The sequence below is a fragment of the Guillardia theta genome (assembly GCF_000315625.1).
Source record: "Guillardia theta CCMP2712 unplaced genomic scaffold GUITHscaffold_5, whole genome shotgun sequence".
Classification (NCBI taxonomy): Eukaryota; class Cryptophyceae; order Pyrenomonadales; family Geminigeraceae; genus Guillardia; species Guillardia theta.
The window spans coordinates 945140-964625 of NW_005434669.1; the positions used below are offsets into that span (position 1 = coordinate 945140).

The 19486-nt window shown below is 53.7% G+C and overlaps 3 protein-coding genes across 3 annotated transcripts in view; 1 reads left to right on the forward strand and 2 right to left on the reverse strand.

Moving 5' to 3' along the window:
* Window positions 1-15272, reverse strand: part of GUITHDRAFT_132860 (hypothetical protein) — a gene marked incomplete at both ends in the record, with an annotated part of 28297 nt that extends 13025 nt beyond the window's left edge. Inside the window, 7 exons of the mRNA XM_005840736.1 lie at window positions 43-173; window positions 221-359; window positions 405-535; window positions 583-711; window positions 766-4221; window positions 4275-6539; window positions 6591-15272. Of these exons, the coding sequence (XP_005840793.1) occupies window positions 43-173; window positions 221-359; window positions 405-535; window positions 583-711; window positions 766-4221; window positions 4275-6539; window positions 6591-15272 (14933 nt within the window). The remainder of the gene's footprint in view (window positions 1-42; window positions 174-220; window positions 360-404; window positions 536-582; window positions 712-765; window positions 4222-4274; window positions 6540-6590) is intronic.
* A 496-nt stretch (window positions 15273-15768) lies between these two features.
* GUITHDRAFT_150302 (hypothetical protein) lies at window positions 15769-16777 on the forward strand. Its single transcript, XM_005840737.1, has one exon. The coding sequence runs from the start codon at window positions 16150-16152 to the stop codon at window positions 16723-16725; it is 576 nt and encodes a 191-aa protein (XP_005840794.1). The 5' UTR covers window positions 15769-16149; the 3' UTR covers window positions 16726-16777.
* A 1220-nt stretch (window positions 16778-17997) lies between these two features.
* On the reverse strand, window positions 17998-18581 carry GUITHDRAFT_64071 (hypothetical protein; the record flags this gene model as incomplete). The annotated part of the gene is made up of 3 exons (XM_005840738.1): window positions 17998-18095; window positions 18183-18281; window positions 18329-18581. 3 exons carry the CDS (start codon window positions 18579-18581, stop codon window positions 17998-18000), a joined length of 450 nt encoding a protein of 149 aa, XP_005840795.1.
* Window positions 18582-19486: the final 905 nt, after the last annotated feature.

Genomic DNA, 19486 nt, shown 5'->3' on the forward strand with positions numbered 1-19486 from the left:
CAAACCATCACACTTCATGCATACACACTTTCGAACTGTCACCTCCTGCACTTTGCTCTTGCAAGATCACTCTGGAACGGAGGGAGACTGAAGCAGGACGAATCCTGCAGTGCATACACATCCTGCGACGCCAGGTCGAACTTGGGCGCTTGATTCACAGCCCCGATCTCAATCTGACGAGAATGTCACTACCAGGTTTGCGCGAGCAGCAACAATTCACCGTCACGTTTTGATGCAAGATGTTGGCTGGAGCAATTTCCTCGAGGTTTCCGACGAAGGAGGTAGGCATTGTCTCGAGAGGACCGTCGTCCTCTAAAGTGACTTCCAGCACCTGGACCCCATAGAAGTACGGGAACGGCCTGGCGCCACGTCAGCAGCGGGAAATGGAGATTCCTAGCTATCACCAGATCACGAGTTCCGCAACGTGGGAAGCGCAGGGTTCAAACTGTCCAGACCAGACGACGAGGGCAGAGCCGTCTTGAGGGTATGAACAGGCCGGGTCGTACGAGCGATCTTGCGTGTCGTTGCAGAACATCTGCGAGTCAAGTCAGCAGCTAGTCAAATCTCACTATATCGGGCAACCTTGGCGCACTGTACGAGGGGTGTCACTCCCAGACCGCGGATGGTGAACCGGATCTTTTGATAGTCCTCCCACACCCCGGCCCGCACGTTCCTGATGACGTGGACCCAAGGCTGGTCCACCGTAGACCCCTGCGGCATGCAAGTCAGATTGGCAAGAAGAAGCAAAGCACACAGAGCACGCACAATTGATGGGTGCTCGGTCGTGTTGAAGAATTCCGGCATTTCCATGGATGGCGCGACGTTAACTGGTTGGACTACAAACTCCAACTGCCTCGAGTAGCACAGCTCGCCGTCGCTCAGGATCACACGGAGCACGTATATGCCGAACCTCCCTTGCTGTAGACTGAGCTGCATCGTGCCGTTGGGGTAGAGGGTCGGCCACTCGCCGTCAGTGAAGATTGACTCGAGCGTCGAGTTGAGAGAGGAGACGTTGCTGGAAGGACATCCGAAGATTTCAACAGCCCGAGTGGCCGCATGACGCTGGGAGCATTCGGAGAGAGTCTCTTCGAAGTCGAGAACCGTTGAGTTCGACGACCGGATGCTCGCAAGGCAGAAATCAACCACCTCGAGCGAGAAGGTCACGGGCTGAGCAAACTCCTCGCAGTAACCCGAGCTGACGTTCTCCGCAAACACAACAAATCCTGAGCTGCCTGCGTTGACGACTATCCTCGAGTCAGAGGCGAGCGTGAAGGAGGGATGCTTGTTCTTGTTCTTCACGAAGACCTGGATCTCTTTGGTGGTGTGGTTGACACCGCCGTTGGCGACTCCACCATCGTCAACCAAAGTGATCGACACGTTCACTTGTCCATAGTTGATCGCTCGGATCGCAACTGTGCCGTCGGTGTAAACCTTGAACAGGCTCATGTTGTTGTTCGCCTCGAATTGAGAACAGGGCTCCAGCTGGTCTGCGCTGTACCCGATGACGAAGGAGAGATTCTGCGTCCTCTCCTGACCGAACGGACCTGCCGAGCAGTTGCAGCTGTCGACGCAGTCGTCCAGCCCTCCGGTAGAGATGCTGGTGACGAATTGGGGACTGACGAACTCTTCCTCCGCTACCAACGTCAGGGTGTCGGGGATGCAGAACGTAGGGGGATTGTTCACTTGCAGCAGATCTAGGATGAACTCGTTCACGATGGATCTGTTCCTCCCGCCCCCGTCATCCTCCAGGTAGACCCGGAACAGAAAGGTGCCGTGCCTGTAGATCTTGGGGAGGAAGCTGAGGGTTCCGTTCGGGGAGACTGTAGGAGCAAGTTCGAAGATTCCAGGAGCCTCAGTCTGAAGCTCGACATGGAAGGTAAGCTTCTGCCATGCCTCGATCAGCCCAGCGCCTGGGTCGATGTTGTAGGCGAAGCCTTCATACTGGTAGAGGGTCTGGTCCTGGGAGACTCGCTCGAGGGCCTGAAGCGTTGGGTTGATCTTGAAGAAGGGGGGCTCGTTGACTTCGATCACGTTCAGGGACAGCTCCTTCACTGACGTGTTGACTCCTCCGTTTGAGTATCCTCCGTTGTCCACCGCAGAAACCTGCAAGACCGTCGATCCCTGGACGCCAATCTTGAGCTTGAAGACAAGATCTCCCTGGACTGTCACGATTGGAAGGATATCAAACAAGCCCCTGTTTGCCACTTGGACGTGGAAGGTGTAGACCTGGCCTGGGGAGGAGTTGCTATGGCAGTCAGTGGTCAGCACTGGCGGCCTGAAGCATTCATCCTCCGACTTGGGGAGGGGCGACCTAGAGCCCATGGAATGGATATGAACGAATGACGACTTGGTCGTCAGCTGCACAAGTTCAGAGGAGGTGATGGTCACGACGTTCAGCTCTGAAGGCATCGAGAAGTTCACTGGAGTGTTGATCATCGACACGTTCACAGGAATCGAAGCCTCTACCCTCCCTCCGTATGAATCCGTTGCCGTGATGAAAATCTCTGCCCGGCCGAACTGCCCTGGCACGAAATCTATCGACAACATGTGCCTGCACACACCCCAGTCTCCCTGCTGGTCCTTGCAGACTGAGACGTGACCCTGGTAGATCGACTCGATGTTGGTGCAGTTCTCGTACATCTGCCCGTTGTGCTCGAAGGGGAACGCGCAGGGGCTGTCAGTACCGTTGACGTAGGCGCGGAGGGAGACGTTGAGCATGCTGGGCTGATCTGTGAACAAGGAGAAACGAAGGCTGTCACTGTACAGGTTGGTGATAGCATCGAAGTCGACGAACGCGATGGTCCCTAAGGAAGCCGCATCGGTTGACAGGTTGAAACTTGTGCTGGGAAAGTCGTTGAGGGTTCCGACCAGGTACTTGACCGGAGCTTGCCCTTCAATGAACGCCAGGGGTGTGATAAGAGGGATAGGCACATTGTTGACTGGTACGATCCAGATCGGAACTGAGACGAGGCATGTCAGGTTGTACAAATCGTGCGCTATGATGTCAAAGTGAAGCTCTCTGACGGAATAGGAGTGCATGTAAGGAAGCGGCATGACCAGCAGCTCATCTCCTTCGATAGCAACTTGAAACCAAGATGTCCAATTAGTCTGCGTGGTGATGGTGAGGAAATCGACGACTGGCACGCTGTGAAAACACTTAATCTTGATAGCCATAGTGCGACAGTCGTCAAAGTCTCCGAACATGTAAGAGATGTTGAAGCGAAGCTCCTGGGCAGTCGCAGGCTGCTCATAGATCGTGATGCCAGCGACGAAAGTCGGCAGGTTCATCACAAAAGGAGCGTCGGGGATAGACACCACATCAAAGGTCAACGTTGCTGTAACTGAAACATTCATAGAATCGACTGCCGTTACAGTCACCTCAATCAGCCCGTGCTGGTTTGGCAGGAGGTACTGTACGAGCTTGTCCCCAACGATCTGAATCTCCATGAGGTCTGGCCGGCTGTTGACCGCGTAGTAAGTCAACGTGTCTGGTGGAGCGTACGGGTCGTGATGATCCTCCAAGTCAACGTCGTAGAAGATGTCACTGAGGTTGAGGGGGGGAGGCTGGATGTCTTCGTAGTGCGTGTAGTTGAGGATGGAGTTGTTGCGGACGAAGGGAGGATGGTTGACATGCTGGACTATAAGCCGTAGAGGAGGTGAGGTCGACAGGCCGGTCGAGTCCACAGCTGTCAGGTTGAAGACTCCATGCACGTGCAGCCCTGGCCGAATCTCCAGGTACACGAAGTCAGAGTAGACCGTGCGGACCTCCACCTGCTCAGGGTCGCTGCTTAGCACATGCAGCGTGTCGCCTCCTCGGAACCACTCGTCCTTGTCCTCAAAGACCTCAAACAGCCTGAACTGCCAGGTGTGTAAGGTACAGGAGTCGTACACGCAGGTTCCGTTGTCTTCGAGGATGGTCAGGTTGTTGGCATATCTTGGCCGGACGCTCGGCGGGTGTGCGACAGGCTGGATGGCGACCAGGATCGACTTGGTGGTGTACAACTGAGTCCTCCTCGAGAACAAGGTGACCGAGAGCTCGACGACTCCGTGGATGAAGGAAGTGTCCAGCTCGATTTCAGCTGAGAGGCAGTAGGGGGAGCAGGAGGCCTTGACAGTCGGTGGGTTGCGGAAGAAATCTCCGAAGGTACCGTTGGAGGGACTCCAGAGAAATACAGACGCCGGCGATCGGAATCGAGAAGGGGCAACGACAAACTTCACGTACTGCAAAGACAGGAGTCAGTGAGAGAGAGGGAGGGAGAGAAGGAGGAGCCAACCTGACTGCCGTCTTCCATCAAGAGCCCGCTGTCAACGCGGATGTTGGAGATGATCGGGACCGAGACTCTACTGCTCTCGTTGACAACGATGATGGTCAAGATGTCAAAGTCTGGGGGTTGCTGGACTATCTCGGTCAGGCTCCTCGTCTCCATCAAGGAGTAAAGGAGAGAAATGGAGCCCAGGTTGACCCTCGCGATGCTGTCGGGGCAGTTGCAGCCGAAGGCGTCAGCCTCGAACTGATCCGGCCAGCTCTCCATGTTCTGATCGAGCATTAAAGAATCATAGCTGATGTTCGAGTTGAAGAGAGACTTGGCTCTGCTGTTGATGTCCATCAATGACGAAAGTTGGTAGGCGATGACTGCAAACTCCATCGTAGCGACTTGCTCATCAGACGAGTTGCACGACAGAAGAACGATCGGCAGCCAATCAGTCTGAGTCTGCCCCGCAATCATTGTTCTCACGCCCGAGACCACCTCATCTGTTGACGTGGTCTGCTGACCGTCACTGAACAAGTCGAACTGGAACGCGATGCGCAGGAACCCTTGCATGACATTCACTGTCAACAGATGGGTGGACGAGTTTTCAGCCTGGTGCCCATCGATCACTCCTCCTCCCCCGTCGTCAGTGGTGAGGATGACAAACGAAGAGTTCCCGGAGAACATCGGGGGTACAACCAGCGTGATGTTCCCGTTCTCTCCGATCTTCAAGTCAACATCGCTGCCTTCACCCGCAGTCACTGAGAAGCTGACATGCTGGAAGGCCTCGTAAGGCCCAGCAGAGAAGTTGGCAACAGCAGGAAGGATCCTGAGGCCTCCGCAGGAAGTCCAAGGGCTGCAGCAACCCGTGTTCAAGTTGCAGGAGAGGTCAAGGGAGGGGCAGGGAGAGCAGCACCACTCCTGCAGCATCATGCCTGACTCCCGGGTGTCGTAGGGGTTGACCCACAGCCAGACGTCGCTCGGCAGACCGACGGATGGCGCAGAGTTGACGGGGATCACAACAAAGGTCAGCCTGTGTCCTGCCGTGTAGCAAGTCGCGTTCTTGTCCCCGTTGTCGCATCCCGTGACTTCTACCGTGCTGTTGCCGTAGGCGTACGGGCGGATCACGAAGTAGAAGGTACCGTTGGCAAACCCTTGAAGGTCCTCGAACAAAGTCGAGTTCTCCGGGCTGACGTGGAAGTGGAAGGAGAGAGACTGGTTGGCCTCGTCCCGTGGACCCACCAAACTCCCGCCGAACTGAGCCCAACGGAGGTTCTTGAAGAACGAAAGCTCGCTCCTTCTGTTGTAAAACTTCTCCTCAACGATCACCAGAGGCTGCAAAGTGAAGTCGAACGAAGGAGGGTCATTCACAGCAACCACCTCGAGCCGCCAGACATGAGGAGTGGAGGTAGCCTGATCTCCCTGCCTCACTACTCCTCCGTCGTCCTCCAAGGTTGTGCTCAGAGTCAAGTTGCCGTTCTGATTCGGAGCGAGGAGGAGGTCGAGGGTTCCATCTGAGAGGATGGACAACGCAGACAGGAGGTTCTGGTTCCCGGACAGGTAGGTCACATGGAAGGTGACTAACTGACTGTCCTCACTACTGCTGCAAGGGAAGTTGGTGTAGTTGGAGTTGTTTGCGAACATGGAGTCCGAGAACAGGCCCTTCTTGATGTTCCCTGCGAACTGATGCACGCGATACCTTGGAGCGTCCTCCAGCACCTGGACGGTCTGCTGGGCCAGGGAGAATGAAGGAGGCTGGTTGATCGGGTTGATCAGGATGTCGAAGTAAGACCAGGGGGTCTTGAACGAGCTGGTGACCAGCCGGAACATCATTGAGACTTTTCCGTGCATCCCCTCCCTCAGCACGAAGGACAGGGAACCATCGACATCGATCACGGGCTGCTGCCTGAAGCAGATCTTCCCTTCCTCGCTCTTCGGCATCACCTCGAACGAGCCATCCGTAATGATCCGCTGGTCGCCATAGGTCGGCGGTGACGTCGGGGGCAGAGTGGGAGAGGCCCGTGGGTCAGCGAAGTAGAGGAAAGTCTGAGACTGGCCGACGACGACGTTCTCGTCAACCTCGACCACGTCCTGCTCTTGCATGGCTGGCTGAGAGTCCGCATTCCCCCAGAGGAGGTAAAACCGTTTGACCTGCGAACGATCGTTTCCTCCCCAGGCAGTTCCTCCGTCATCAAAGAGCTGGACGTCAAAGTATGCGCGGCCGAAGACGAGCTGGTTGGGCTCGAAGGAGAGGTCCCCAGTGTCGCTGATCCTAATCCCAGGGACGGTCTGCAACTCAAGTCACTACTAGAATAGAAGAAAACAATGTACTCCGCTCACCTTGAAGAAGATTGGGGCAAGCACAGTCACCACAAACGTCAGCCTCTGGTCAATTTCATCCACTGCGAAGGAGTTGTCCTGGGTCCTTCCCTTGTACAGCACTCCCGTCCAGTTCTTGATGACAAACTCCGTGGTGTTCTCAGGGAATATCTTGTTCTGCCCCACGAAGTAAGGAGCCTTGTTAATCTTGCGGAAGACGAAGATCAGATCCTGCACTGTGTCCACAACATAAGTCATGTTCTCCATCCCGACGCAGTAGGAGAGGACATCCACCCTTGCCGTCCCCTCCAGGTCCTCCCTGTAGCTCCCCCACAGTGAAGTTGACCAGGTTGGAGAGGTGCAGGTGACTAGCTCGGAGGTGGACGAGTCCGCGTTCACCGTATGGTCAAAACTTCCAGTGGAGTGAAACCTACACCTGTACCTCCACTCGCCGCATCCCGCGTTGTTCGTCCACGTCATTGGGCCCCCAAAGCCGTTCCCTACGATAGTGAGGACAGTACCTCCGAGCTTGTCGCCGTAGGCCGGGAACGAGGCCCGGGCCCGAGGGATCAAGAAGATCTTGACGATTTCGGTCGCGCTGCTCTGGATAGGCAACGAGTTCCAGTAGACGACAAGGGTTGTATTAGCTGCTGCTTCAGTCCACGTTGGGACAGGGCAAGTCAACGTGGAGTAGGAGACGACGGTGGCGAGGGAGCTTGACTCTTGTGACCCGTAGAGGATCCCGCACGTGTAGCTGTCCATATTGCTGAATCCAGTCCCAAAGACGGAGATCGTACCTCCTTGATAGCTGAAGATGGGCTGAGCGGGCGTTAAAATCTCGTCCCAGATCGGCCACACAGTCAAGGTCAAATTCTCCTGCAGTGCCCAGCCGTCAAAGTCTTCAGGAGTGTAGGAGGTCGTGTAACAGAGGCGGTACTGCCCGGGATACATGAGCTGAGTCGTGATGGACCGGGAGGAGTCGACGAGGCTCTCCGAGACTCGAGACACGCAGTCGCTCCGAGTGAAGGCTATGCGAGTGAAGGGAGAAGGGGAGGCTTGCTTAAAGTAGAGCTCAACTTGCCTTGCAGCGCTGAAGGATGTGTTAGTCAGGCAGTAGTCGCCTGAGCACTCGACGCTGGTGATAGAGTCAGGCTGAGTGGGGGCGAGAACCTCCAAGTTGAAGCGTTGAGGCACCCATACATGCTCCCCGTGGACCTTGTAAGTGCTGTAACAGAGCGAGTAGTTCTTGGCTGTGTCAAAGATTGCGACATAATCCTGCCGGAAGGTCTCCAGGGAGGAGCCAAAGACGGAGGTCAAGTCAGTACATTGGTCGCATCGATCGTTCATGACGATCTTGCAGACAGCCACGTTCCCCTTGGAGTTGAACTGCTGGCCGTAGAGCTCAACGGACATGTTGAGGCCCAGAGGGAAGAGGAGGATGTCGTGCTCTGTCGAGTTGATGCCGAACCGCAACAGTATCATCTCTTCGATCGACTGGGGGGCCGCAGCTCTCAAGGAGTAGAAGGCGAAGTCAGACTGCTCGAAGAAGCGGTCTTGACCCAGGAACGAGTAGCAGAGGACAAGTTGCCTTTCAGTCTGCTGTGCGTTCACGCCAGCGGGCCAGGCAGGGACTGTCAGGGAAAAGCCTTCCTGGTTGAATTGCCCGACGTCAGAGAAGTCAGGAAGCCCACAATGCTCAGGGTCTGCGAGCTTGAGGACGGCGAACTTTGACTCGACAACTCCTTGACACGAGATGTTGATAACCTGCCCGTTCTCCCAGCTGGAGGGCTGGCAGGCGGTGAGGGACGCCGAGTTGGCCTTGTCAAACGTGTCAAGAAACACGTAATATCGACTGGACGGCAGAGCCTGAGGCCCAGGAAGCCAGGTCCCATCCTCTCCGTTCTGCGTGCTGACACAAGTGAAGTACTCTCCGACGCTGGGGAGGGAGGAATTGATCGCAAAGGACTGATTTCCCTGCCCTTGGTCCAGGACCTGGGTGAAGGTCCTCCCATCAGCGCAGTCGGGCCTTCCCAGCCATGGGTGAATGTGAGTCGAGAAAGCGACGCGAGAGTTGTAGGAGAAGTCGACTCCTACGAACTTGAAGTAGTAGTGCACGTCCGCGGGCAGCCTCAGGCGGTAGCTCCCGTCTAGCGGGTCCTCTTCACCTTGGATGCAGATAGAGCTTGCCTCGCCGCGCTGGCATGCGCTCTGCTCAGCGGAAGGGTGGCAATGGCAAACTTGCACGTTGCTGACGTCACCGGGTCGAAAGGCATCGATGACCTTGAGGCTGACCTGGTTCTGAAGGAACGACTGAGAGCTCTGATCGAAGTAAGAGACTGAGTAGCAGATTCCGTACAGCCCAGGTGTTGTGAAAGGCTCGAAAGTGGCGTCGGAGTAAGGAACGGCGCCGTCAGACCCTTGGAGAAGGAACTCAGCATTCGATGCTTGAGAGCAGTTGGTGTTTGCCTCTGCGAAAGCAACACGAGTGAAAGGAGAGAAGATCGCCCCAGTAAACGTCATGGCCACCACGTTGCTGATCGTGATACGGTCAGGGAAAACTTGTGTCAGAGTGCTTTCATTCGCTTGTGGGAACACGTAGAGGTAGACGTCTTGCAGGGAAAGGAACGACCCTGGATCGGTGCCGAGAGTAGAGTAGCAGACGGTATAGTTGCCGACACTGGCGATAGAGAATGTGACAGTGGGGGTGTCAAACTGGACTTTCACCTCCGGGTCGTGGCAATTGACGTCGGTAGAGAAGCCAAGGTATGTGTAGTTGTCTGCATGCAGGGTAGCCCCGGTTAGCAAGGGCAGGAGGGTGAAGGTGGGACTGAGTTCCTGTGAGATCCTGTGCGGAGAGATGGATAGAATCGAGTGATGGCTGGCCTGGTAGATTGCCTCTATGACGATTGAGCTCTGCCTTATGAAAGAACCGCCAGGCGAGTCTGTAGAGTAGAAGAGATACCAAAGGCCAGGCATCGTGAGGTTGACGTAAAGGTTGTTGGTAAAGAAGTTGAGAAAGATCCTGGAAGGGCACGAGATGTTCATGCTGCAGCTCTGGTGCAGGAACAAGAGGCCAGAGTAGGAGGAGAACAGGTTCCTTGGCTCGATGTGGAGGGGGAAGGAGATCAGCGACGGGATCCTTCCCGGGGTCACTGACTGCACGCTAGCCGACGAGGCCTGTGCGATCACCGTGAGAGTGACTGGCTGCTTCTCAAACGACTGACCGCTGCTGGTGCTGTAACACACTGACAAAACACCCGGAGAGATTTCAGGAGGGATAAAAACTTCGAAGAGCGCGGTCGAGTTGCCGCTGCGCGAGAAAGCGAGGGAGCCAGGCTCGCAGTCCGAGGTAGAGATCGCCAAAACGCTGAAGACTGAAGGAAAGTAGCCTGAGAAGTTCAAGAGGGCAATCTGACTTGAGATGATGATCCGCTCGCTGATAGTGAAGATGCTGCTGTTGCTTGCGGGAGAGAAGATCTCAAGGAGGACGTTCTGCTGCAGCAACTTCGCGCTGTCCCCTCCGTTTGTCTGGATCAAGATGTCATAGAGACCGACAGCGTCCAAGACCATCTCGACTCGGTTCCCGTAAATCGGGAAGGAAGCGTTAGTCTGACTGCCACCTTGCAAGGTCATCGTGAGGAAGTAATCTCCTGGCAAGGGAGGAAAGATATTGTTGGGCAAGGTGAGATTGATCGCATATCGGGCCGGGACCTTGGAAGGGAAGACTGCGGTCAGAATCTGTGAGTTGCCTACCACGTCGATCTGAACAGACTGGAGGATCCACATGGAAGAGGCGTCAGAGCCGTTAGTGCTGTAGCAGACGTGGTACATCCCCTGAGGGAGCTCGACCCGCACGGCAGGCACTTCCTGCTCCGTATCCAACGGCATCACGAGGGTGTAGCTTTGAAAGCTGCAGGAGGACGTGTTCGTGAAGGCGACAAAGGTCAAACTTGAGTAGCGCGCTCCGTACAGCATGATGGTGGCGTTGGACGTACCGAACCTTGAAGGGACGATGCTGGTGATGGAGGAGTTGGTGGCTGGCGGCTGCGAGAGCACTTTGACCTTTTTTTGGAGCACGTACGACGAGCTGGTAGAGTAGCAGACGTAGACGAGCTGGTCGGGCCCAGCAAAGTCATTCATGACGTAGGCAACCACCGAAGTGGTCAGGTCAGCCTCCCAGGCAAACCAACCATCGCAAGATTCGACGAGGCTGAGAGCAACTTTTGACTGGACGCTGCGAAAGGCTCCTTCAAAGGTGACGTCAAGGCCTTGATACTTAGGGATGGCAAGGATGAAGTAGCCAGACAAGAAATCGATTGAGTCTTTGACAGCGAATTGGATGAAATTGATAGGTGCTGAAGGGATTCCAAGGATGTCTGTGGCGTTGGATAGGAGGCGGAGGTTGTAGAGGTTGACAGAAGCTGGAGGGAGATTGGGCGTTTGACAGAGGATGAGAGAAGCGTTCACGAAGGTGGAGGGAGACGGAGGCAGGTTTGTGTTGTCAAACACACACTGGATCTCCTGCTCTGCAGAGAAGCCTCGTCCAACGATGGAAACAGTGTATGATTCATTCCATGGGACGATCTGGGGGCTGACAGAGAGCCAATGAGGGAGGAATTGAAAGTCTTGATAAGACCCATAAACCATGCCTCGACGTTTGATGGCGTACGTGCAGGCACTCGACTGGCTGGCAGAGTCCGAGCAAGATTGGTTGACCCAGTACACGCTGAGGTTCACACGCTCCGCGTGATACTCCACTCCCCATGCTGGGACTTCGCACAGCAGACTGTCAGCAGAGACTTGGGCAACGGGTGACCACTGCTTCCCTGCCTGCCCCAAGAACTGGCACCTATATGCCTCTTGCGGCATGAAACCGAACCCTGTGACCGTGAGCAAGCTTCCGCCTGCCGCACTCGCATGAGAAGTCGCCTCGATCCATGTTGTGAAGAAGTAGTACAAGTCTTGACCAGCAGGCCCGATGAAGCTGATGTCTTGACTCGCGTTGAAGCTGCACAAGCTCTGACCTTCACAGCCCTGAGATGTCTGGTGGACTTTCACACGCGTGACAACCCCTTGCCTGAAGTCAGTCGGGGTAAAGGTCCCAATCAAGCTTTGGTTGTAAAGGTTTGGAGTTCTGCAATAAACCTCACACGCCCCGTTGTTACAGTGTGAGTAAGACTCCGACGATGACGTCACCTTGGTGTCCTGACCGTAGATGTCGAAGACACATTCATAGCTCGTGTTGCAATCTGCTGCGATTCCATTCAAGATCAACATGACGTGCTCCTCCCCAAACGCTTCGCCTTGGCTCGAGTTGAGGTTGTGCCATGAGCTCTGAAGACAGAAACTTCTCTCGTCCCCATGAAAGTTGATTGCAACCAAGTCACGGAGGACAGTCACGTCCACCAGGATGTTGCAGTCCAGCCCTGCGGGGAGCTGGCAAAGGATCTCATTGAAACTTGGGACGAACGCCGTCGTGGTTTCATTCCAAGTTGCAGATGTGAACTTGCAGGCGTACTGCGCTTGGTAGGGCGAGAACCCATACCCAAAGATGGAGATGTTAGTCGGAAAAAAAGGTTTGTTGAGAGGCAAGGAGAAAGAATTCCAGACTTCGGACACGATGAGAGATGGAGATGTACACGAAGTGAACTCAGAGGGCAGGAGAATCCCACACTCCGGGTTGACGAAGGGAACAATCTCGTTGTTCCACAAAACTTGCAGGACAAGCTGCTCTGACAACGTGTAGTTGCCAGACCTGGTAGATTCGACAAGGAGAGGAGACATGTGGCAGATGAGCCTGTTCGGTGAGGGAGCAGATGCACTGAGAGAGAGGTTGACCGATGATTCAGCTATCCGGGTGAGCTTGCACGAGAAGAGCTCCGAAGTTTGATCGAAACCGTATCCTTCCACCTCGAACCAGGCGCTGCCGTCGGCAAGCACCTCCGTGACATTCTTTTCATACCAAGTCGGATAGATCCGAAAGCGAAACGACTCTTCCTTGTCAGCAGGAACATAAGGGATCGTCTCCAGATGCTCGTTCTCAAGCGAAAGCGTCATCTGTACCTGGCAACTTCCCACACTCTCGCACGTGCCGCCCCCTGTACAATCACTGTGCTCAAAACAAGCATGACCGGTATTCGGCGCTTCGCAGAAGCATGTTCCCCGGCCACCGTTGCATATCGGATAACTGATGTTTCCCCTGTACCCACAGGTGCAGTAGCCATTGCAAGTGCCTGTTCGCTGGTAGTAAGTCCCTCCCTTGCACGTCCCAGCGCAGTTGGAGTGGATCCTTTGCATCGTGCACCAGGCGTTGTTCTCACTTCGCCCATCGCAGACGGGGTAACTTGCGCTGTCGTTCCAGCTGGGAATGCTGCACACCACCTTCGGCGAGACGCTCAAGAGATCAGGGGAGACGAAGGATGGTTTGGAAAACCCACTGACACTCTGCAAGTACCTCCCATCCTTGGAGGTCAAGGAGAATTTGCAACGATAGGCGTCACCATACTCCTCGTGGTCGTACACCAAAGTGCCGGCAAAGAATCTTGGAGAGGACTTATCTCCCCACACTTGAACCACCTGAGGACTATTCGTGGTGAAGGAGCCGATGGACAAGACCACACCAGGTCTGACGGCAAGGAAGCCATCAGAGAAGACAGATGCGTTCTCACATCTGGAAGCTCCGCATCCGTTGGAGCAACAATCCATCTTGTTCTGCGCGTATGACGCGCAGCAAGTCGACCCCGGTGCTTGCACGTCTTCCTGCAGGAAATACTTGATCCCCTTCGAGTCAACTACCAAGATGGTGTACGTCCCGCCAGCAGTAAAAGAATAAGGCTCAGAGAACCGACACATTGTGGGGTCTTCGTATACGCATGTCCTTGAATCCCAGACAAAATTGTCCAACGATTGCTCCTTTCCTGTTCCCAGGAAATTTCCTCGTGCAATTGAAACATAGATGCCGTCATCAACTCTTTCGACTCTTTCTAGTCTCAGTGCCACCAGAGTAGAATTTCTCTTGGCAAAGACTTCAAACATCGATCCTGGCAAACTTGTATCCCCATTCCATGCCATAGGCAGGATTTGACGCAAGGTCTGATTGACTGACGTAGTCAACGACAGGTTGTACTCGCCCACAAGACCAGGATTGACTCCCCTGGTGTACAGCTCGATCGGAGTTCCACCAAATGCCGGAGCTTGAGTTATATTCACGGAATACCAAGAACCACGACTGAACTCATGCGTGATCGAAGGAATCGTCCGGTTGTAGCTGGACCACAAGGGAAAGTACTGCTCGTTGTCAATCCGAAGCGAATCACGCTTGATCGGACTATCAGTCATGTTGGTTCGCAATACTATCATGCCAATGCTGATGGGATCTTTGTTCGGGTAAAGTGCTCCCCATCCGGCGATTCTCTTGTGAGACTCAGAGAAGAAAGTATCCCGAGTGAGCGAGTGATTGAGAAAGCTATACAGACTGACGGTTGGCATCCAACCGCTCATCATCGAAACTTGAGAGACATTACATGTAGCGTAAGTACTGTTCTTGATCATGGCTTTGATATACAGTCTTTCTTCTGGGAGCCATGAGTAACCCGTGGAATTCGACCGCCAAAGGGAGCAATAATAGCTATTTTCAGCAGAGAAGCCAGCACCAAAGATTTCAAGGATACTCTTATCATTGAAGGTCAATGGCGACACGTGGGAGATCTCAGAGGTGAAGAAAAGCTGAAAGGACGACTCGTGCATACTTGCTCCGTCCTTGCTCCAAAGTTTCAAACTCACAGCAGCTGGTGCCCAATCCCATCGCGGGATCGGGCATGACAGGTACGTAGAGTCAACGAAGAGACACGGATTTGAATAGATGTAAGTCTGATTGCTCTGGTCCCAAAACTTCAACTTGTAAAACTTCTGGTCGCCGTAAGACCGCAGGAATCCGGCCCCACGGACTGCAAGAGTAGCCCCTCCCCCCACGGGAGAAACGCACTGAACCAAGCCTGTCTCATTCTGGCATTCAACGACTTCCTCCTGTGTCGTTTTCGAGCCCTCATAGTCTGACGGCGGATATATCATCTTAGGGACGGAGCCTGTTATCCTATTTACAATAGACATGTATTGGAAAGACTGTGAAGTGGCATCCATCGGAAGTGCGCCACCACCTTGCCTTGTGATGGTAATCAATACTGCTCCCTCTCCAGAAGACGTTGCGGGGCTGACAACATACAGCTTGTGGCTTTCCGTGACATTGGCGATTGAGAAATTATGACCGGAGCCATATTCGCTGTAGGGTTTTGAGAAATCTACAACATAGACAGACCCGACTACGAACCCGCACCCTTCGACTGTGACCGTGGTACCTCCCAGGACACCTGAGTACTGAGGGAAAGGTAATCTCCAAGCATTCGACGCCCCTCCACCCGCACAGTTCAGGCCGTCCCCCAATGTTGGTTGTGCCGCGCCATTCAGAACCAAGAAAGTAAAAATCCCTAGAAAGAAAGACCATCGCTGTGGCTCAAACCGAGTATAGAATACAGCATTATCAACAGAGGAACGTGTACAGTTTCCAGGCCGACATGCCTTGCATCTCTGAGACCTTCGAGAAACATGGCTGGTCTCCGAAATCCATGCTGGTATCCTCCGTTTTGAATTTCCCTCGTCATCAATCGCACATGGCGATTGTATGCTGGTGCGCCGAGATTGAGTCATACCTGTTCTCCCTCCCTCGCCTTCCTCTCTTTCTCTAGCTCCTCGTCTTAGCTGCATGCTCTCTCTGCTGCCCTGAGACTGCTGCATGTCCCACCAGCTTTACCCTTTCCCCCAGCCATGTCGACCACAGTGCTTGGCTTGACTAGTGCCCTCATACCTCATGTGTAAATAGTTGGCGTGCCCGAAGCAAATGTTTTGATCATTTGAACCATTTACTATTGAAGCTCTTATAAAATTATCCTCCAAGTCCAATTTTTATCCAGAATCCAAGCCAATCTGCATTGGAGCATACCACCCCTCTCAACCCTAGCCCCGAAGAGTCAAACTCTCCATGACCGTCCATTGCTCAGATCAAATAGGGGGTACTTCAGCACTTCGTACCACCCTACCCCATCTTTCTCCTGGGCATCCCTGGTCTACCGGCATCTCAGGTCTCTACTGGGTTTCAACAATCCATACATGCAAGGCTTGTAGCGACGATGCAGCCGGTGGAAGCGCTGAATGCTGCCCTGGCGAAGACAGAGATAGAGACAGAGAAGGAGGTGAGGAATTCACCGTGTGCTGTAATCCTTCGTACACAGCTCTTTTCTGGTATGCCACTTTTTCGGCCGATCATTTTGGGATGTTGCTATTGTTTCCTGTTTCCTTCTTGTTTCATGGCACTTAATCATTGTTGAATGATGCTGATGACTGATGTATGGACTTGTAGTTGTTCAACGAAGAGCTACAGAGGTTTGGGGTACAAAAGGTTCTTCATGCTCGCAAAACACGGCATCGGGCATGCCAGAGGTACTGGAAATTAGTCGCCTCGAAGCGAGACAGGTTTCGACTGGTGGCAGACAAGGTCGATCTGCTCGCTAGGCTATCATCGTACATGATGTATGCGTGGCTCACCATCTACGTGAATCAAAACCCTCCGGCGATTACTGAGTATCCTTTGGCTGAATGGATCATCGCCTGCTGGGGCTGCCTCTGTGTCCTCTGCTGCACGATGCACATGCTGATCTTGATGGTGGCGAATCTGATCCATGTTGCCATCATGAATCTCTCAGCAAAGGAGGACCTCGTTGATGAATTGCGGAATGATCGTGTCTACCATCATGAGAAGAAAGTGCTCGAGCCCTTCAGTCGTGCCTGTATGACGGTGGCGGAGCTTGACATGGTGTGGGAGGGTTTCTTCGACAAGTGGTATTCAAGGTTGGTGTACAGCTTCTCTCTCAGCATTCCTGTCTCGTTCTTGACCTTGGTGTTCCTTGCGCACGTCAAATTCTACATGTCAATTGCAAGCTCGTGGATTTCTACTGCAATCGGCATCGTTGGGGTCCTTGTGTGGGTTCGATTTCATTCGCCACTCGTTGCTTACCTGATGGTCAAACATCCAGCAAGCGTGATAATTGACGCTGAGACCCGTCTGAAGGAGCTGAAACAATTCTTGGATCCCACACATGCGTAGGTTGACCTTGTACATTATGTGATATGATTTACAGTATATCTGAAATCTTTTGAAACTGTTGTTCTGAAAGCTATTCTCCATTGTGTGTAGACCACTGCTGCGTGACCATGACACTAGCTCAGACCTCTGCGACTGAATCTGCAAGATCCCTCCTTGAAACCCAAGTATAGAGAAGCGATTGTTCAGTTTAATCAATATTTTTACACATCATGAGATCTCATGACCTTTCAACAATAACTCTGGACCCCTTCGGCTCCATTACGTTGTGCAATATCAGGTTTCGATTCTGCTACATGTGTCAACAGCCCATTGAACAAACCAACAAGCAGGGATAACCTTCTTTGCCTTCACACGCGCTAGTTTTGCGGCCCTGTTAGAATCCAACGTTGCTGGATTATGAGAACCCAGGGTGCCTCTGAGATGCTTGTGCGCCATCACCGCATGCAAACTGATCGAGCTCATCGTCAGTTGGCAGGTGAAGATAACCCAATCATAGGGAAGAGAGAAAATCTCTGCACCTGCTCATGCGGCTGACTAGATGGCCAGAATCCTGCCCCTTGAGCATTGCCTTGATAGTTGCCTTCTTCGAGCCTGAATCGTGGTAGTATGCGTGATAGATGGGGCCCTGGACATACATCAGCATCAGCATGTACACGCTCAAGAGATGTTTCAATGCACAAACCGGCTGCCCGGCAGTCCCTCTGATCCCCTCGTTGCCCGGCTCGCCCTGAGGGCCCGCAGGTCCCGGCAGACCAGGGGGTCCACGAGCACCCCTGTCAACGGAGATCTCAGCACACAGGGAGAGAGCTTCGGAGCGGTGCTGTATCGATGAAGAATGGCCGAGATAGTGTACCTCTCTCCCTCGCTGCCCTGCGATCCTTGTTTACCAGGTGCCCCCGGAGGACCCTCGAGTCCAACCTGCATCAGGGAATTATGAAGATGGAAAGGAGACCTTCCAGATATTATGGAACGAAGGGGGAGTGTAAAGGTCAGGGCGATGGAAGGGGAGGGCCAGGGAAGGGCGATGGTGGAAGAGAATCATACAAAGCCTTGTGGTCCAGGTGCACCAGGGAGTCCCTAAAGAGGATATCGTTAAGCTTCACTCCCCGGACAAGAATGTCCCACCTTTTCTCCAGGTTGTCCCTGGAGTCCAACCGGCCCGCGCTGTGAAGATTTGAGAGAGCATAGAGAATCAAGAGGGAGAGAAATTGCGAACCTTGCCCGGAAGCCCTTGCAGGCCTGTCATAAGGCAGTCAACGACTACAACCTCGATCAGAGCTCGTGCTCACCCGGAATGCCGTTCTTTCCTCTCAGTCCCGGCATTCCTTGCGGTCCCTTAACCCCCTCAACCCCCGGTGCACCCATTGCGCCTGAGACCTTGAAGTGAACAAACTTGATTCCTCCATCAACAGGCAAACCTCGTGGTCCCATGATCAGGTTGTCTCTGCCAGGGCGACCGGGCAATCCATTTGCTCCGTTCATACCCGGAGGGCCCTGACGACCCGGGGACCCGGTGACTCCTGGAGGTCCCTGAGGACCCCTGGAGCCCGGAAGGCCTTCACACTAAGGTAAGTACAGATGCCAACTGATCCAAGTAGGCAACCTGGTGGGCCTGGTGGGCCTCGGATTCCAGGTGCGCCTGGAAGCAAGCTTCCAGGGATGCCGGGTAATCCTCTCATGCCACGAGGTCCGGGGAATCCAGGAGGCCCTTCAGGGCCCGGCGGGGGAGATTCATCCTCAATTCTCTTCAGAGCGGCTTCCAGCTCCTGGTTCGACTCTTGGATGCTATCAATCTTCTCATCCAACTGTTCCTTCAAGCGCTCCTCGTGTCTGAGCGAAGCCTTGATGTGTTTCATGTCGTTTTCTAGTCCGGTAAGCTCACTCAAGGAAGCCAGGTTCTGTGCTTGGGTCGCACGTATCGCCCACACAGGATCATCAGGCTGACCGTCTCCTGCAATCATCAGGCCTGACCCTGGAGCAGCATAGATCCCAGAAGGGCTCGCGGCACTGGGCCAGACTCCCAAGGGATCAGCCATGTTGCATGGGCGATGACACGGCGGACAGGTGGGGCATGGATCACAACAGTTTCCTGGACTGTGGTACCATCCATGCAGGATGCCGTTGGGAAAGCGCGAGGGAGAGAAGTCGTTGATGGAGCCAGACACCACATAGACGAGCTCAGATGCTGCTGGGTCTGCACGTCCAGCCACCACCCAGGATATCACAGCGATGGATCCTATAGCCAGGGCAGTTGCCACTATGGCTATGTGATTCCTACTCAGAATAGATTCAGCATGAAATCGACAAGAAATCAAACATAACATGGTGATATCAAGTTTTTTGCACCAAAAGTCAGGGGTTAGACCGCCAAAGATCAACCAGAGGGAAGAGGGCAAAGTGGATAGAACAATCAAGAACGAAAGTATACTGAGAGAGAAATATTTCAGCGTTTCAGTTTTCTCTAAACCTCATCACAACAAAAGCACAATAATTCAAGGATTATTCTTCTCTCATGTACCACATTTCGATCATCCATTAAGCACTGTCCGCTGGTCCTCTGCTTCATATACATTACCATTGTTTAGCCGGGTATACCGGCACCATTTTCCAGGAGAGCCGCCTGCTGTGGCAGGGAGGGTTGTTCAATGCGAAGGGGTCATGGGGCTTGATATTTTATTAGCTAAATATTGTTTGTAAACGTTTTTACTTAAATAATTGAACAGTATTGTCATTAGAGTGGTGGGGTGAGTGTACGAATTTT